Below are 19,899 nucleotides of genomic sequence, written 5' to 3'. Positions count from 1 at the left end.
GTCATAACTACTTTACACCACTATGTCATATAATTATATGTATGTGCAAGACGCCTGCCCTTCGTATTAAAACATCCTCATCTGAATTGAAATCATAATCCTACGTGCCTTCCTCCAATTTTGTTCATCAGTAATAAACTTAATAGAAAAAATATATATATATATATATATATATATATATATATATATATATATATATATACATACACTTTTTTTTTTTTTTTTACCCTCTGTGGTCACAAATGTAATTTTTAGCAGTGGCAAAGACTTCTAGGGTGTTTCCTTGCTCCCATACCTCGATCGGGCACGTTTAACAGATTCAGCCTTGTCTGCCTTTTCCTTGGAAGTTTTCTTGTGTTTGTTCTCAAAGTAGTGTTTAACACTCGATGTTGGGCAAACACCTTCAAGACATAAAGTATACACAGCACGGTCCTTCTAAGACACAACACCCCACTCTGCCAAACTTTTGCTTTACCTTTCTCAGAAGCTAAAGGGCTGACGCCTCTGTTTGTCTGTGAAGTGGTGCAGCAATACTAAGTTTAAGTGTACAGTAGTCATTAGACCAAGCAGTGCTAACAAAACGTTACCAAACCAGAAGTCCGGCATTGTTGTTGTTTCTAGCGTGTGCTCATTTCACAGTGACGGAGGGCATGCACAAATTTAGGAGATTATGACTCCATGCTCCATTTTACATGTACACACAGATGAACAGAAACTGGAGTTTTAAAAAATCTGCACTGTAGAAGGCATTAAAAAAATCTGTTTGCATGTGGACAAGAGGCCAAATCGTAGAGGAAAATATCTGCTAACAAAAGTATCTGTAGAAGTGTAGACAGGGCCTGAAGAAAGGGAGAAACTCTATTCACCAGACGTTTCTAATTGTCATCTATTCACAACTTCTTTTTCTGCATATCTTCTCATCTATTTCACTGTAAAACTGAGCCATATCACAGCCCGCTATCTATTTCCATTGTTAACACTGGCCACACAATAAGGCCATGTGAGACAAACAGTGGCCATTAGCACACGGCTAAGACCAACAGCTTCCCTAGCGAGAGGAAATGCCACACACTGTCTGCAGTGTGTGAATGGGACAATTTGGCTGAGCCCAGAACAAATTATTGTTGTCTTTCTCAACCCTCCCTCTCTCTTTCTGTGTGTGTTCGATCCATTCTCGCTATGATTTCACTTACAATTCTCTCTATGTGTTTGTTCTGCGAAACAAAGCAGCCGGTCAATGGCGTATTGTTTGTGTGCCCAAGTGTGCGTGTGTGTGTTGTACAGGCTCCATAATGTTATTGTTTGCTCTTATTGTGATCGGTAAAGGAGCATTGTAGCCGGATGAGACAGAGATATTGTAAGCACAGCTAAATATGGAAGTGCCATGTCGGTCAATGGGGAAGAAATGTGTATTTATATTTCCTGCTTTTATGAAACAACTGTAGCGAGTCAGAGATTTTTTTTTCTCTTTGTCTGTTAAGTTGTTGAGTGAATAAAGTAAGATCTGGGAGGACGGGAGAAAAAGGACAAGAATGATGAAAGAAGATTGGAAGAAAAGGGAGGGAAACAAGAGGCTACAAAGGAGATCAGACAAGGAGAAGTGTAAAATGGGTAAAAAAAAAAAAAAAAAAAGCAAGATGGTTTGCAAGCTGACAGAGTTGATCAATAACCCACTCAAAAGAACAAATGTTGGCAAAAAATCTCACCTAAAGATTTGTCCTAAAAACTTAATTATAGGCCTGAACCTTCAGCACACACAAACATTTTAAACAAACCTTGATTGTTCCTGTTTGTAAAACATTCATCAAGCCCTAACCCTAGCCTTAGCATTAGATGAAGTCTCAAACAAAATCTGACAGGATGGCAATTACTGTGCTCTTAACATGGCATTGTGGGCAGCTAGGATTGGTAGATGCCATGTTGAGCACTGGTGCTGGGTATTTGTCACTGTGGGTGCCCCATCTGCTGCTTTTGCCTAAAGATAAAAGAGGTGGTCGGCTATTCTTCGCTTCACTCCAAGCCAGTCTCTGATTTCAGGGCTGAAATACCAAGGTTACAGCACACTGTCGACTTTTTGTTTATGATACTGCGGTTAAGAGACACTGTACCGCTGCAGCAGGGCCACTGCAAAAACAGATCACATAGGACAATAATCATGATCACAAAGCATGGCAGAGATTAAAATACTAATTGATTAGTAATAATAATGGCTTAGATTCCAAGGTGTTTTTGTTTTTAATAGACAATAACAATTGGCACAATGATTTATGACTGATTAAGCATAAATAATAAGACTAATATAATTAAAGGTTGCAATGATTTCATCAGTGTTCACTCAGTTGCCTGTTTTGAAACTAATGCAGTCCTGCAATGAATCATATGATCATTTTGGACGATGCATCGTGTGCTGCTGTAAAATAATACAAACATCTTTCAGTATAATGTCATTAAAGTTTAACTGCAGCACAAACCACAGCCTGCAAAATGGCCATAAAGTTGAATCAACACATCTCTAAAACAAAAACTGAACATTACAACCCTAATGAAGTTTCACTGTCGGGCTGTTGTATTAGACTTTATTAGTTGTAGCTTGGTGTACTGAATAAGCTGTCAACTGTTTTTTTAACAGACTCAAAAGGACATGTTAAATGTGAAGCCTTCAACCCATTCTCATTCTCAGCATGTCAAATACAGCAGTGTGGTAAGTGGCCCTTGACGTCTGATGCCAACACACAAGTCACCCTTTAGTGTCTGTATGAGACACATCAGGCTTTCAGCTAACTCACATGTAAACCCATCCACGGCAACGAGGTAGTGTAAAAAGCAAGAAAGGTTGGGGTGGTACATGGGTCAAACAAACACAGGACTGTCACCCAAGAGCAAGTGCTCATGACCTCTGTGAAACCAAAAGTCAACAGTGAGTTTTGTTTTAGAAGTGTAGCGTAGTTAACGTCACACGACATACTCGATAACAATGTCGTATGTGAACTAACCAAGTAGTTTTGTTGCCTAAACCTACGTTTCCTGTGAACATAGACATTTATTTTGTAAAGACACTATGCGTGTAAGAAGCGGAAACTGACACGGAAACAGACAAAACTGTTGCTACAGCAGTACGGTCATCGTGCCACAGTGTAGGGCCATTGACCAAGCTGCCGTATTTGACGAGTTAGAGGTGAAAACACGTTGGAAATATTACAGCGCACATCGGGTGTGCCTGAAAACCACGTGTGACTTAATCTATTTTTTTTTCCATAATGTGAAATGTGTCAATTAGGGCTGTGCCATATCATATCATTCATGATAATACTGGTATAATTTTCAATATGATGTGAAAAATAATATCGTGATACTCTGGATATTTCGACTTGTTGACATATTAATGATACTGTTATGCACGCCAACAACAAGCATGGTTGAAAACAAAATTATTACTGACTCTGCGGTGGTTCCAAAGAGAGGAGCAGCTTCAGTAGTGTGGAACAAACTGTGGCGTCCTGAATGTTTTATGAACAGCCCCCGACTTCTCAGACTCTTTTAGTGACTTACCGCTCAGAGGGAACTCATTCAGCGGCTCCTCTGGCAGCAGCACAGCGTCTCTCCCTCTCCTCTCTCGCTGTGAAATATCGCAATATTTTTTTAGGGCCATATTGCCCAACCCTAATGTCGATTAATCAGATGTCAAATGCTGTTATACATGTGATATTAGATGCAAGATTGTTGTCCCTCCCTTTGTTTCACATGTGATGAATTCAAGTGTGATTTTTGTGTACAGGAATGCACAAACGACCAATTTCCTAATTAAAACCCCAATAAAAACAGAAAAGTTTTCACATCAATAAACCCATATGAATGCATATAAATAAATGTGAGTTGGAGGAATGAGGCAGAGATAGAGAGATAGACAGAAAGAGAAGGAGAGAGGACGATGAAAGGATACTCTGAATGGACTTCTCGTTCCCATCTGATAGCAGAACTTCCTTCACGTCAGCACAAATGGCAACCTGAGAGACAGAGAGACAGGGAAGAGACAGAGAAATGAAACAACACAGAACAAAAGAACAAAACCAAAAGCACCCTTAGATGAAGCAAACATCTGAACACGAACACACACACACACACACACACACACATACACACACAATAATGACATAACCATATCTACAAAGCTTCACTCTTGGCAGCCCAGCCCGCCCCACCCTTTCTCTCTATTGCTCCCTCTCCTCTCTGCCATTTCCCTCTCTATCTTCACCCCATTTTTATGTCTGCATTATTTTAATCATTCAATCAAATCAGTCAATACTTTTATCATTGTGGCTAGCGGTGGGGGCTGCTATCTTGCTATCACTCTGTTCAGTAATTGCATTGTGACAGGGGATGATGGCAAGCGCAGAGCCTTTTCATTTGACGCTGGGTGTTTATCGGGCCGAGCCATCACTCCGTTCGCCGCTGTCACTCTGCACTCGGCTCGCCAGGCCTGCCTGATGCCCTTCATATAACTTTGCAGTGCAGACTGTGAGAGACGAAGAGAAAGAGAGGGAGAGGGAGCGAGACGGGAGAATGGATAGAAAGCTTTGTGCTGCGCTGTGTGTCTCTGTGTGAGGGAGATATAGATAGAGAGGTGTGTGCTTTACTATAACCTCATCATTTCACATTCTCTTTTCTTTGCAGATGCTTTTTTTATATCAGCAAGTGTGTGTCAGGCTGTCAATTTCTGTTAAGGAGTGTGTGTGTGTGCGCATATACCCATGGGTGAGTGTAAGTGCAAGTAGCTATTGTGTTGGTATGCACACAAATCCTATAAGGCTGATTCAATGTAATCTTGACTCGTATGGCATATGGAAAATACATGATGGAGCATATCAAGTGTATGAAAATTTCTGAAGCAAACAGAACACACACACATGCACGCTCTGACACACATGAACACACACAGACACACACACATGTTAAGGCCCTGCAGGGTGTGTGAGGGGGTCACTGAGTGCTGTGTGTCCCACCATCTGCTCAAATGCAGGAAGGGACCTCCAGGCTGAACCAGAGCATCCAGCTGAAAGATCAGCAGCTCAACGCTGCAACAACCCTCCAACACCACTGTACACACGTGCATAATCAGGCTCCATCACATGCTCACAAACATCTTAATCTAAACAAAGGTTATCTAAATGTCAAACTCTGCACGCTGCTGTGAAGTAAGTAATCCAATATCACACCAAAAACCACACCTTTGGAGTCAAAGTGTTTATTCAAGCATCACTAGGATCATTCCCTAACCTTCACTCAGGGTTCATTATTGTATCAGTGACAATGAAGCTCCCCAAACCTTAGCACAGTAGTCATTTAAACTCAAACCACAATGTTTCCCTAAACCAATGATGTCACATCATAAACAGATTGATTTTTAACAGTCATTTTTTAGGGGTGTATATCACAATTTTCATCACGCTGTGATATTATGTTGATTTCCTTGGACAACAATGCAATATTTGCTGATATCACAAAGTCTGCCATGACACAATTTTAATTTGATTCAATTGAGGGGCCTGTGATCGATATGAGCAAATATCAGTAAGCATCCTAATTGTCTTCTACTTGACTGCTCGTCACTGTGTGCCTGCCTGGTGGACCGCTAGCGCTGTTTAGGAGGGAGGTGTGTTTGGTAGGAAATAGTGACACCCGATGCCATGGGAATTTCAAAATATCGGTGTATCTTAAAGATGGCAATATGTATCAGTGTTATCAATTTGCATTCATGATATTGTATTGTTGATGACTGAATCATTATATCGGTTCATATCAATATATCGGTTTTGGAAGCCACTGATTTATTATGTCATCCTGTCGATAGTGGTATCAGATCATAAAACACTTCCACGTGTTGTTCTAAAGAGCACGGATGAAGTCTTTATTATGATGGTTAATTTGAAAACTTGTCATATTTATACATTTCCTAATATGTGTAATTTCTTCATATGTCCAATTGTGAAATGAAGTATCATGCCATCACAAAAATCAGCACTTCTGCAGTGGTTCAATACACTCTCCATAGGAAGAATAGGGGACCAAGCATGTATCCCTGAGGCACCCCGATAGTCCCCTTGTTTCCCATTTTAGTTTAATACATTAGCATGCTATCGTTTGCTAAATTATTACAACTAAACACAAAGTACAGCTGAGAGACTTATGGGAACCTGAATGTCTGTACCAGATTTCAAGGCAATCCATTTAAATGTTGTCAAGACATGTTATTCCTAAGCAAATGTCAGCCTGATGTTGACACTGATGGAAAGTAAGTGATTTTCATTTTTCAATTTGACCTGCTGGTGGTGCAAGGTAGTTAGGAGATCAAGAGAGGTATCAGCATTCCTGCTCTGAGGACTATACATTTCTGCACAAATTTCAGTCCAATAGTTGCTGAGCTATGTCCAGGGTTCATACATAGTTTTATCAATAAATTTCCATGACTTTGAGGCAAATTTTCATACATTCTCTGAAATGTTTTTGTGATATATGAGCACTTGTGTTCACTGCATGTAAATCTGGGAGCTGTCCGTTGGGAAAACCATGACCTGAAAAAACTGTCTTGTGTCTTCACATGACTTTCAGGAGTAATGTTGGTGAGAATTAGCCACCTTTAGCACCCATAGTACTTTTACAATTATGGTTTAATTTCTGGACACAGCACCCAAAATGGTCCCTTGTTTTATGGTGAACGAGAAGAAAGCACTGCAGCTGGCAGCGGGTGTCACGTGGGTCAACGTGGTAAGAATGTTGGTAATGGGAGTTTTATCGCACAGCGGCAGCAGCTGCTTAACTTAGCTCCTTTAGCATAGCTAGCTAGCACTGCTTCTCCCATGTTCAAAATGTCAAAACTTTAACTACACAGTCCACATTTTGTGCATCCCAGGTGCTGGTCTTTCTCATCTCATGCCTTATACTTATCCAAGTCAAGTCAGACATTAATAAATCAGCATTTTCATGGTGTTACATGAATTTACACCTGCGACTCAGGTCCAAGTCTGCCATGACCCATGTACAACATAATGTCAAGTGTCGTGACTGATCTGCCTGGACATTAACACCGTATTATACAGGTATTTGTGAAGCATATTTCCATGACTTTTTCAAAACTCTCTGGGTTTATTTATTTTTCCAAAACTCTTCCAGGCCTGGAAATTGCTATCTTCAAATTCCATGACTTTTCCAGGTTTTGAACCTGGAAAAGTCATGGAATTTGTATGAACCCCCGTTTGTCACAACTCAGGTGATAGATTGACCAAACGGCTGACCAGCATTGCCATCCCTAGAGCCATGTCAGTAGGGTGGCTAAAAACCCTATGATAGAGATCATAGCTTTAAAAGCAGAGTAGATAAAAAGAGTTAACCATGACTAGAAATGGCCAGGGCATGATCTTCAAGTCTACTTAGAGAAGCTCGATCTATTTGGGGTTGAGGCTACAAAAGTTGGAGTGATATATCTTAATTTGATTGCACGTGGCAACTGTACACTAAATGAATGCTACCCACAATGGACTGGTCTATATCATCAGCATAAAGACAGGGAATTACATTTAATATTATCCTAAAATCTAGAGTGCAGTTTAACAGGATGCTGCTGGAAGATGTGTAAGAAAGGAAGGAGGAATTGATATCAGGGCCTGAAAATAGTACAGAACAGAAAATAAAAGGGTGAATGAATAACAAAAATACAGGGTGTAAGGGAGGGATGAAATTCAGCAACTAAAGGAATAATTAATGAACTGTTCAAACAGACAACAGAGAAAACACGTTGGATGTGGTGTCAGTGACGGATGACGGAGGGATGAGGACAAGGAGAGGTGTGAAGGAAGGATTCCATCTCAAGCCACCAATGTCAAAACATGGTGTATTGACTGCGACGAGATAAAACCAGGCTTTCTCACATACACACCCTCACACGCACACACACACACACACACACACACACACACACGCTACCGCACACCCACCAGAGAATGGCATCTAGCAGATCGATGGGACACTGACGCCTGCTATGTGGAGGGGCCCTTAAGACCCTGGCTAATAAACCCTATGGCTGACAGACTGCGGTATATCTGAGTGTGTCAGTGTGTGTGTGTGTGTGTGTGTGTGTGTGTGTGTGTGTGTTGTGTCAATACAGGACAGCTTTTTGGACCCAAGCTAGTTTATATAGCTAGGACTCACTGCTCAGGTGATTGGGTGAGTGCTTTGATGAACATAAAAATTCTGAAAATATAAAATTGTTTGGATACCATTTGTCAGTCATATTAAATCTGCAATATTCAGACAGTTTATTTATGGTGCCTTAATTACAGTTTGCCATTAATCCACAAACAAGTTGAATAAATAAGCAAGTGACAGGTGTGATAAGACGTATCAATGCCCACATACACTGTTTTATTCTGCTCTTCATACAATCAAATGTAAGTGAGATTCCTTATGCATTTCCCTTCTGTAGGCCGGTACTGAAAGAAAATTGGACCACATTCACAACGCATTTTATCTCACCACTGAGTCTACCTTAATGACATCTACAGTTGCTGGCTGAATGTTTTCTCTTAAGACATTTAACAATGCTGCTAACTGAGAACAATTTTTGCTAAGCAGGGAACTCTAAAGCTGAGAGGAAAAAGCATTCTTACTATGGATAATGTTGTGTTTCATGAATGAGCTTTGTTGAGTCTTTGAGTTGCGTCTGAATTCACCATAATAATACAATAACAAGAGGTACAAATACAGTTGCCATATTAACAATTAAGGAATGTGTTTGACCAACATAATTCAAAGGGGAGAGCAAATTAAAGCTAATTGACCAAAAAAAAAAAAAAAAAAAATCTGCCAGCTTATATGCTGTAATAAATTAAATGTGTGAATGCGACATGAGGCGTCACAGTCTGCAGGGACACACAGACACAGCAAGCGTTTTCCCGCCTGGAAACTTTGCCTTGTGTTGATTTGCTTTGATATTCATTACAGTTAATAAAAATATCGTTATCTTTCAATAGGGCAATATGTATGTCTGAAAGTCAAACTCCACAGTACTCTAGCAATGGACAGGATGCTGTCTTTTTTATTTCTCATATGACTAACTGAGCTGTTATCAGAAAGCCCAGTGCTGTCGGCAGGTAAGCTTCCCCTCTTCCCCACACCTCACCAAAAGAAACAACAACAAATTTGACAAAATTTGACAAACAATGCTAAAAAAAAAAAGTAAGCAATAACAAAATAAGGTGCAAAATTCATTTTTTTCCTTTTTTTTGTACTGCACCCTGGATGACTTTTGCCTTTTCATTTGCTAATGTTCTCCAAATATACTTCACCCCACCACACCCCTCAGTGCTCTACCATGTGCTGCCAATGATGAGCAGTACCAGGACTAGGGGTGGTACACCTATCACAGTCTGCCCTAAACATTAGATCATTTTCCCTTATTAGATGTTTTCAAATTTGAATATGGCACCCTATAGGAAGGAATCCACCCGAGAACGCCCTTGCATCTAAAAAAACAACGTACTTTGAATTTTTAAGCCCAGCTCAGACGAAAGATTCACAACAAGATGAAACCGTTCTAGAACGTCGCAGAGAACAGTTGCAGCAGTGTGAATTGGCCAATCAGCTTGTAGAGTTCACTCACTGACTGATTAATTGGTGCTGGTTATTTATATTATTGTGGCTACAAATGCAACTGTAGCCACTATCTCACTATCATTATCATGAATATCTAAAGAAGCTACAAATTATATTCAGCCACAAAATAAACCTGAAAAGCTGGAAATCAGAACAGTAGTACAGAGAGTTGTTGCATAGAGATGATACACAGTCTCATCTAGTTGCATTGGTGTGAACCAGCAGGTTTTTAGAAGTTGCAGAACAGCGCATTGCAAGTAGTTGCATGTTTCAACTCGACTCATTGCTAATCTTTGTTCTGAACTGGGTTTTACTTTAAACAATATGTCTAAAAGGTCAGCATTGTTAGAGTGTTCCAAAAACATTGACCCCATAATGAAGCAGACTGTCAGACTGTCGATAGATTAAGGAGCTGTTTTCAGCACTAGTGCACACTGTAAATTTCTCAGGCCACAAAACAATTTATTCAGCAAGTAAGGAGCATAGATATAAAATGTTCTGTGATTATGGCCTGAGGTGTTTAACACTGAGGAGCAGACATGTAACCTGCTGCTGATTTAAGGTCCAGGCCACAGTGCATGCATGACCGGTGTCTGTTAGCTTCCTTGCAGAACTGCTAGGGCTCGCACATGCAGCGTTGTTGCTGTAGCGGTGCTGCAGAGCTGCCTGTTGCTGCATCTACTGAATTTTCACAATTAAAAGCCGATACTCCACTCATTTATGGAGTCATGCAAACGAGACAGCTGTTTTGTCAACACCACAGTCAAGCAAAGACTTCACAATAAAATAATATTAACATTAAAACTGTAGTTTTGTGGTATAATATCGATATGATTATCAAAAGACCTTTTTCACGGTCTATTTTTACTGAGAACTGAGTTCATCGTGCAGAAAGCAGTGCTCATGCGGGCAGTGTGGCTGCTCTAAACTGGTAACATGGGCATTGAAAAAAAACTACAGGTTTCACGATGCACACATGCTTGCATATGCAGGGCTTGGGCCTAATGTGGGTAAAGAGTGTGCCTGCATACACTTGTGGAGGTACCAAAACACACACAGGCACACAAGAAGTGAATGATCTGTATATGAATAGGTATGGATACTGTGTGCCCATGCTGTTTGGGTATTGATCGGTGAGGGTCAATTTCATTAGAGAAGCCAAACCACTTCTCCTGCAGATATCTGTGTAAATCTTTGTGCGTGTGTGTGTGTGTGTCACTTACCATGAGCCCAGCAAGACAAGTCATACCTCCTCCTAACTCACACACTGCACCCCTTAGAGACAGAGAGGGAGAGAGCGAAGAGTGGAAGTGAGATTCACCTTGCTGAGCCAAACCCAGCAGTTTAGCACCAACACACACACACACACACTGTACAGTAGATGCACACTCACACAAGCTATCATACACACACATGCACATACACACACAGTAAACACAGCAGGGTAAGAAATATCAATTCAACCATCAACCTGAAAGCTGAATACTGAACATTGAGAAGCACAAGCTCAATCAGCAGGAATCTGAGAACACACACACACACACACACACACACACACACACACACACACACACACACACACACAGTCCTGTAGCTTGCATGCTCATTCAACCCCTCTCTCCATCCTCTTCCTCCTTTCATCTCCCCTTCCCCTCCATCTCTACCCCTGTCCTCTTTCATCCCTTCCTGCCTCCCTCCCTCTCTCGCTGACCTTCACTACGCTGCTCTGATCAATACCCCTCTCTTCCTCGCCTCCCGCCTCTTGAATGTTAAAACAGGAAATCAAAGGGTGACGTTCCACCTTGAGTGGAAATCAAAGGTGCCTGGGTGCTTTTCAGCCCCGTGCCGCAGGGCAGGCCGGTGCTCAGCCGACGAGAGCAGGGGAAAGAGCAACACAGGACAACACAGCGTGGCATGGAAAGGCACAGAATGACACAAGTACTGGGCGTTTACTGCTGGATTTAAATTAGAGGGGATCCAACAGCCTTTCTCCACTGACACACCTTCTGTTATCACAACAAATGTAATGCTCTAAACCCTCTCACTAATTTGTGTCATAAAGCGATTTACTGTCATGCAGCAGGTTTTTAAAAATTCAAACATGGTGGAAGGACGGCCATTACATTCTACTACACATCTTTCTAAATGTCTCATTTGTTTGCAGTGCAACAGACTGTCAAAGAATAATCAAAAACTCTTAACCATATAAATTAGAATTAACTTAAAGGGACAGTCCACCACAAAATCAAAAATACATGTTTTTCCTCTTACCTGTAGTACAATTTTATCAGTTGAGATTGCTTTGGTGTGAGTTGCCGTAGAAATGTCTGCCCTCTTTCAAATATAACAGAACTAGATGGCACTCAGCTTGTGGTTTTCAAAGTGCCAAAAAATACATCTGAAAAACTCAACAGCAGTGTCTCATTCCAGAAATCATGACCCGGTTACTCAAGATAATCCACAGACCTTGTTGTGAGCAGTTTTACTGTAGGAAGAAATTTCTTTCTCGACTCATAGCAAAATAAAAACAACACAGACAAAAAATAAAATAAAATAAAGAACATCAAAATAATAAAATATAGTATAATAATAAAAAAAATTGCAAGACTAAAAAATTACAACAATAAAATGTTCAAAAAAATCAGTAAATAAAAGTATACAAATACAATAGAATAAAGTAAAATACAACAATTAAAACTGAAAACTAAGGCTGTAACTTTACTCTATAATAAAGGCCACATTATAAGGACAGGCCCTTAATTTCCTTAAAAAAGAAAAAATTATTCCACCAAACTACACCCGCTAACCGAACCGTCGCACAGAAGGAGGTGTGCATCTACTGCTAGCTAACCTAGCATCACTGAGCCAGCTAACATCACAGCTCAGCCGAGGAGGACGCCATTAATGTTCAAGCCTCTTGTCCACAAGTAGATGCACACTTCCCTCTGCACTGTGATTTGGCAGACATGAAATAGTATCTCTTACACTCAGCAACTCATACCAAAACAGTCGAGAATGATAAACAGCACTACAGGTAACAGCAAAAATATGTATTTTTGATTTTGGGATGAACTATCCCTTTAAATACAGCCTCAAAAAAATATGTATCTGATCTTTATACTTATTTACAGCTGTTAGTTCTTGTTGAGTCCTTTGACAATGGAGCGAGCAGGTTTTAAAAGAAGAGTAACTCACTTGAACATGTGGCGTTTCTGCAGGCAGTAATGAGCCATCACCTCTTCAGACGGCCACACACCTGAGTCAGACAGAGACCAAGAGAGAGTTAGAGACTCAGTTACCAAGTGATGTTTCATCCATTTCAGCGACAGATCTTTATTTGAAGGCGTTTATCTCGCATCGCCGATGTGACAGAGCGCTTTGATTCCAGTGTCTCAACATCAAAACGCCTTAATATTGATATAAAACCCAAATAAAGACAATGAGTGTTCAGTGAAACATAATTGGATGCATTGTGTGTTCCAGTCTGTGTTCATTTGCTTCTCTTGTGGTTTCCACCTTGCCTGTGATCCAAGGCTTCTCTGTCTCTGTTTGTCTGTCCATCCGTCTGTCTATCCTAAATCCTTGCAACACACTCTCTCATTGGGCACTGTGTATGCAAGTGTGTGTGTGTGTGTGTGTGACAGGGGGTCCAGTGGGTGATAATCACAGCGTGCAGGCCTGTCTGGCTTATCACCTACTGTCAGCCCTTCTCCTTCTGCCGTGCATGTAACACACACTAACGCACACACACTTGCATCCTTGGTGCTATTTCCCTCCTCTCTCTCTCTCAGCACACACACTCTCACACACACACACACACACACACACACACACACACACACACACACACGTTGGCAGTAGAAGAAGTAAACATTCATTTGAATAAAACTTCAGCTTTTCGCTTCTGGCTTTGAACAAGAAGGTTCGGCTTGGCGCCGTCAGTGTGTGTTTGTGTGCACACATGCATCTGTGTGTGTGTTTATATGAAGGAGATGTTGAGAAAAGAGAATGAGGGGATACAGAATGAACTGGAGAAAGCAAGTGAGGGAGGGAGACAGAGATAGAAAGTGAGCGAGGTAACGAGAGAGAACTGGGGAGGGCGGGAGGGTGAGAGGAGGAGGAGAGAGAAAAGGTGGTAGTCGATATAATAAGCGGCTTACAGGCGGTCTCTCTTCACCTCATGGGGCAGACATCACTGCTCTCTCACTCGCCCTCTCTGCGCCTAGCTCTCTCGCTCGCCCTCTCTCTCGCTCTCTCTCTTTCCCCTCGCTCCGGTCCGCCAAGATTAGCTCAAGCAAGCAGGATTTAATAATGCCTATTGATAAAATGTCCAAATATTCCTTTTCCCCATTAGAAAAAAAAACACGCTTTCTACGTCTTGGCCTGACAGCACACACACACACACACACACACACACGTACAAATACAATGACAGCCCGAGTAGCTATACTGTGTGTCTAGAGAGTGTCAAGACATGTAAGGCTTAAATAAGGTGACATTTTAAATTTCATCTGTTATTCCCCTTCAGCCGTCACACAGCACAGAAAACTTTATACTGTCAACTGGCACATTGGTCACTGCAGCAAAATACAGACAATATCAGATGAGACAAAATTATGGTGACTCCCTTTCCACTCTCAAATCCCATCTGAAAACACACCTTTTCAAGCTGGCATTAATGGTGACACACGTATATTGAGACCTGCACTGATGATGATTTTATACCTCACATTTATAGTTACGATTTTTTTTGTCTAGTCATTTAATTAAATTTTTATATTACAAAATTGTTAGACTTTATGATCTATGGATACACTGCTGCATGTTTGTTTAAACTGTGTCTTGTAAGGTGTCCTTGAGTGCTTTGAAAGGCGCTGATAAATAAAGTGCATTTTTACTTTTATTATTTAAGGTGTGCAAGAGCCTCCACGTAGTTTTCGGATAGTTCAAAAAACCAATGATGCAATTTCTTACTTCTTACTATGTGAAACAAAAATCTCTAAAAATGGGTCCCAGAATTTAAGGTTACATTTTTTAAAAAGGCAAAGTAATTTCCTGACACAGTTCTGCATTGTAGTTTTTGGAGACATTACTCAAACGGGAGTTTTGGGGCCTGTTTTCATCTTGGATTTACAAACATTGGGTGTAATAGCTTTGTGAGCATTGGAACCCACTGGCTATTGGTCTGACGAAGATAAGCCTCTGGGGACAATAGAGAATATTTCAGGATATCCAGTGTAGCCGGTGGATATCAGGGCAAAGTCTTCTTTTTAGTTTAGTTTAGTTTTTTTGCATACACATGGGTAGAAAATAGAGGAAAATGTAATTAAAAGACATTGTGCATAATTGTGCATAACAACAATCATCCATAAAAAGAAAAAGATAAAAAAACAAAGATTGCTTATTGAACAAGAGTTTCAGACTAAGAGTTATTACAAAATTGTCTAAATTTCCACGCGATGGTCATTTTTGGGTAATCTCTGTACACATATATCTCTGTATGGAGGCCGATTCAGTTTTTTAAAAAAGGTAACAAGAGTTAATTCGTTGTCAGATGATAGTCGATCTGAGATTGCATTCCGGCCAACGCGCTCTGCCTCTCCACACAGACCATTTACCTGCAGCTCAAACGTGATTGTTCAGTACTACTCTGACTACAAACTGAAACCAGAATGCTTCAGATACCAAAATCATGTCCTGTTGTCCCGGAGGTTCTGCATACATATGCAGATATCTGTTTCAAGTGATTGAGTGTAAGACATACACAGAACAATATAGAATTTTACCAGCTCTGTCCTTTCAAGGAAGGGCTGGACGATGAATCATATTAAGTACATTTGTAACATTGAGAATCTCTACAGCCTACCTAAATTTACTCACATCTCAGCTTTTTAATTTTCAGGAGCCTGGATCCCATATACAGTAATTTAGATTTAAAAAGCTACAACAAGGACATCTAACTTGACATTACACCAACTGATGAGCCCAAATTCCAGTTCAGAATCTTTAACTGATCATACTGTCATTAACACAGACACATACATAAAAGTAAGCCAGCACAATAAAGGAAGTGTTGTGCACTGACCAATGTAAAAAAAAAAAAAAAATGAGAAGGACAATTGAACTCGATATACTAGATTTTGGATACTCTTGTCAAGTCCTATGTTCAAGTGAAATTTGGACGTGACTGCAGTTACAGAGCTGCATCAGTCCCTGTTCATCCTCTAGAATAGGTGTATGTGTGGTGTACTGTGTGTCTTAAGATGTATCCTAATTCCTCCTTCCCCCTTAACTTTGACCCCTCCTCATGTGATCGTGTGTTCACATGAAACGTGATGGTGTCCCACAGCACACCTTTGCCCTGTGAAATGACAGTTTAGCCCTTCCTCTGTGTGTGCACAGATGTGTGTGTGGCTGTGACACTTGACATCAAGGGCCACCCAGAATATCTTGGGCGGATGAACAGCAGAGGGTGGTAATGCAACATTAAAGCTGGCGTGATCTGACATCAAACAACACTGGCAGAAGAAGAACAATAATGGCTACCTTACTCTCATCTACAGTTTTAGATGAGATTTTATTTAGTGTGTCCTGTTGGGGTGTCTACACATCCTCACGGGGATTGTGCATCCGCATTAAACCACATCTGCTGAGGGCCTGTTCCTGTCCATGAACTGGTGCCCACACTCCCAGATTAACTTTCTTTAATACAAAGTTATGTGCCTGTGTGTGTATGTGCATGAGTGAGTGTGTGAACACATGCATGTGTGTGTGAGAGAGCAAGACAGACAGCTCTAAGTAATAAAGCTTTGTAAAGCATATGTGAATCTGATGGTTAATCCCCAACTCCAATAACATTAATAGCCCAGGGTGATAGGAACTATGTGTGTGCCTGTGTGTTTGTGTACATGTGTGCATGCATGTGTGATAAGTATGTGTGCATGTTTTGTGTGTGTGTGTGTGTGTGTGTGTGTGTGTGCCTCCCAGGTCGAGGTGCACTGTAGGAAATGAAGGGATCAGGAGTAGAGAGCAGATTACTCTTCCTGAGGATAATGAAATTATTTCTCACCTTCAATTACTAGATGAAGCAGTGTAGGTGTGTGTGTATGTGTGTGTGTATCAGCTTAATATAGTTATCGGTCCCAGGCACTAAACCTTGTCAGTGGTGTTACCCCTGAAAACCATATGTGAGGCTTATTGGGGTTGTGTTTTAACTTGCCGCTGGGTTGATGCTGATATTTTAGGAATAACTTAAAACCTGTGAGACGGACAAAAAGTAAAGTCTGACTGAAAAAGGCGTTTCTTAAAAAGTACTTGTGTATGTTCATTTTATACACATTTAATACATTTGCCAGTTGTTCATTTGCAAACCTTTTTTTATTCTTAAATAAGCTTATTTCTGCTGCTGTGCCATGGAGCTGCACACTTCTCAAAATATATAACGGTCTCCATGATTTTATTTGCAACTGCAGTCTGATCAATCACTGGTGCTTACTTAAAGCACACCTAAGTCTCGTTGCTGGAAACCTGAAAATATACATAACCCAACGAAATGCTTTCATGTGGATCCTTTTATGAGTTTTATTCATTCATTTTTTTATTCATATTTAGATTTGACGGGACACACCAACTTCATTTGATCTTGATGAATTGTACATTATTTCTAGATTCTGTATGTAACTTCAAGAAAATCCTTCTCATTAGTGGCGCCTCTCTCTGAGGCCGTTAGGTCGGCAAAAGAGAGTTTGCTGATCCAGCAGGGACTCAGGGCGGTCGGGAGGGCGGCCCGCGATCAAACCGCTGAGTGCTCAGTCTTGCTTTTGCTGAATTTAAATTGCTACAGGGTGCTAAGTGAAGGTTGGTCCTCACTTGGCTGCTGCTGCAAATGCATGTAATGGTAATATAGCATGTGTGGAATCTGTGTTGTGGCTGCTGGTTGTTTGTTGATGTTCGCAGACTCTATTTTTTTGGCTTATGTTAGCCACTGATGCACACAGTTAATGCTGTAGCGGAGCTGAAGAGAGGCAAGGCACTTGAGATTATACATGACATCACATCCTTTGAATTTTCCAGTAAAAGTCTTTTACACAGAGGTCAGTCCACAGGCTGTTACAGGCAACTGAGAAAGTTGGAGAAAGTCTCAGTTTTTAAGTTAGATAAAACCTGTTCACCCACTGGCAGTAAAAAACAATTCATACATTTAAAAAGTTATATAATGAACCTTTAAATGTCAAAGTGAGGGCAGATTTCAGACTTTGTAGAATGTTAAAATGTCATGAAACTACTTTGCTTCCAAAGATTGATCATGGGGATAAAATCTAATCACGATCTCAATGCAAAAAATAACTGTGATTAGCATTTGATTTATTTTATTGACAGATATTTTTCCAGTGCTTTAAGATTTAATCTTAAAAAGTTACTTTTGTTTATTGTGCCTGTGTAACCTGCTACGTAACTCAGAGAAGCATTTCACAGTTTTCACTATAAACATGCATCTTTCTTTACCCATGCTGTGGCAAAATATCTGCTGAGGACATACTGCAAGTCTGACAGCTGTATGAGGTGTGGGTGTTGCAAGCACTGACCATGTTTTTCTTGATCATGTGCCTGCTTAGAAGTCTGGTGTACATTACTATAGGTGGAAGGCCTGCTGAACCAATCGGACTCCTTGTTTGCAGCTACCCTTTGAATCTATTGTGTAATGACATGGTCCTAACCCCCCCAACATCCTGGTGACCCAGGGGTGACCCTGGGAACTCCACGACTTATGGCAGCACTAATCTGCCCTCAGTAGCTGTCAGTAATCTCATGCACAGGGATGGAATTATCCATCCATCCCTCCATTTTCTGCTGCTTATCCAGGTTCGGGCCGAGGTGGCAGCAGGCTAAGAAAGGTAACCCGGTCACCAGGGTATCCTTCTCCCCACCCACCACCTCCTGAGGCATCCCTGGCCTTTGAATGCCCCGGGATCAGGCAGCAGGGATGGAATTAGCTAAAGGGGCTATTTCAAATATCTGAAGTGGATCCAAGTGCTATATGGGGAAACACAACCTGAAATAACTCACGAGCTAAACCAAGATAAGCTAACAGTACTTGAGACAAGGCTGCTCCATCCTCAGTACCAAGAATTAATTATACACAGCCTGAAGACATTCATTTAAAAGATAAAAGGATCTGCTTAAGTGAGCTTGTGCTCAAAGCAATATTGATCGCTGCTTTTCAGTGTTTAAATGTCTATAAAGTTAAAGCACTCTTCACGTAGTCTGAATATTAAAAGATGTCACAAAGGCCAGGTTATGTATAAAAACAGCCGATGACCGCTGTGTTTGCTTTGATATGTGATATGCATCACTGATGTCAGCTGCTGCATTTACAGTGACACTGGAGGGCTCAGAGATAAGAGGTGTCGGTCAACAGTTTTCTTTAACATAGCAAGCCATTTTGCTCCGTTTCTTTTATCTTCGCAAAGTACAATGACTGTTTTTCACCTTTCTTTCATCAGCCTCTATCGGGTCTCCTGCTGAGGACAGAATGCTGCTGCGTGGTGCTATAGAAAGGATAGGATGAGTAAAAGAGGACACAGAGGAGAAGCAGGAGGACGAGGAGGAGGGAGATGATCAGAGTGGAGCAAACAAAAGATGGATGAGGTGGTGGATGAGGAAAATGAGAACAATTTTAAAGGAACGCAGAAGAGCAGCCAGGAGGAAGGTGCAGGGAGGAGCAGGGAGGGGAGCTGGGGTTAGAGGGATAAAGTTAAGCAGGATGGAGGTGAAAGCAAAATGAAAGATGGGGTTCATAAGATGAGCTGAGGAATGATAGCAAGAGGAGAAGGAGGGGGGCAGAGATGAAGAATCAAAGGAGGAGAGGTGAGAGGAGAGGCCAGGAGGAAGAGAAGGAATGTGAGGAGGACAGGAAGGGATGGAAAAAAATAGACTAAGTAAGGGGAAAGAGAGGTGTCAAGATGGGGTTAAGTGGGCCGTGATGTTGCTTTGAGCACGCGCAAGCACACACACACACACACACACGTGTCTCTGTCACTACTACATACTGATACACAAACCACACACCTGTCTGTTGGTTTTGCTCGCTCACACACACACACACGCACACACAGTGTCTCTCTCTCCCCTCCGGCCCAGCATGTCTTCAGGCTCCGTGGCTCTCTGGCGGTGATCCGTCTCCACATTAAGCGAGGCCTCAGATAATTCCTAAGCCTCCTCCATGGCCGATCCAATAAGGGATAAGGCTCTCGG

General features: G+C 41.2%; 1 protein-coding gene across 1 annotated transcript in view; it reads right to left on the bottom strand.

Annotated features, from left to right (window-relative positions):
• camkmt (calmodulin-lysine N-methyltransferase) overlaps positions 1-19,899 on the bottom strand; it is a 151,563-nt gene that overhangs the window by 42,422 nt on the left and 89,242 nt on the right. The window contains exons 5-7 of the mRNA XM_033612891.2: positions 12,841-12,901; positions 10,869-10,920; positions 3,941-4,004 (exon numbers count right to left, since the gene is read on the bottom strand). Of these exons, the coding sequence (XP_033468782.1) occupies positions 3,941-4,004; positions 10,869-10,920; positions 12,841-12,901 (177 nt within the window). The remainder of the gene's footprint in view (positions 1-3,940; positions 4,005-10,868; positions 10,921-12,840; positions 12,902-19,899) is intronic.

Source organism: Epinephelus lanceolatus, chromosome 17 (assembly GCF_041903045.1).
Source record: "Epinephelus lanceolatus isolate andai-2023 chromosome 17, ASM4190304v1, whole genome shotgun sequence".
Classification (NCBI taxonomy): domain Eukaryota; kingdom Metazoa; phylum Chordata; class Actinopteri; order Perciformes; family Serranidae; genus Epinephelus; species Epinephelus lanceolatus.
The sequence above is the reverse complement of the archived record's forward strand: the minus strand, read 5'-3'. Positions and strand labels throughout refer to the sequence as shown.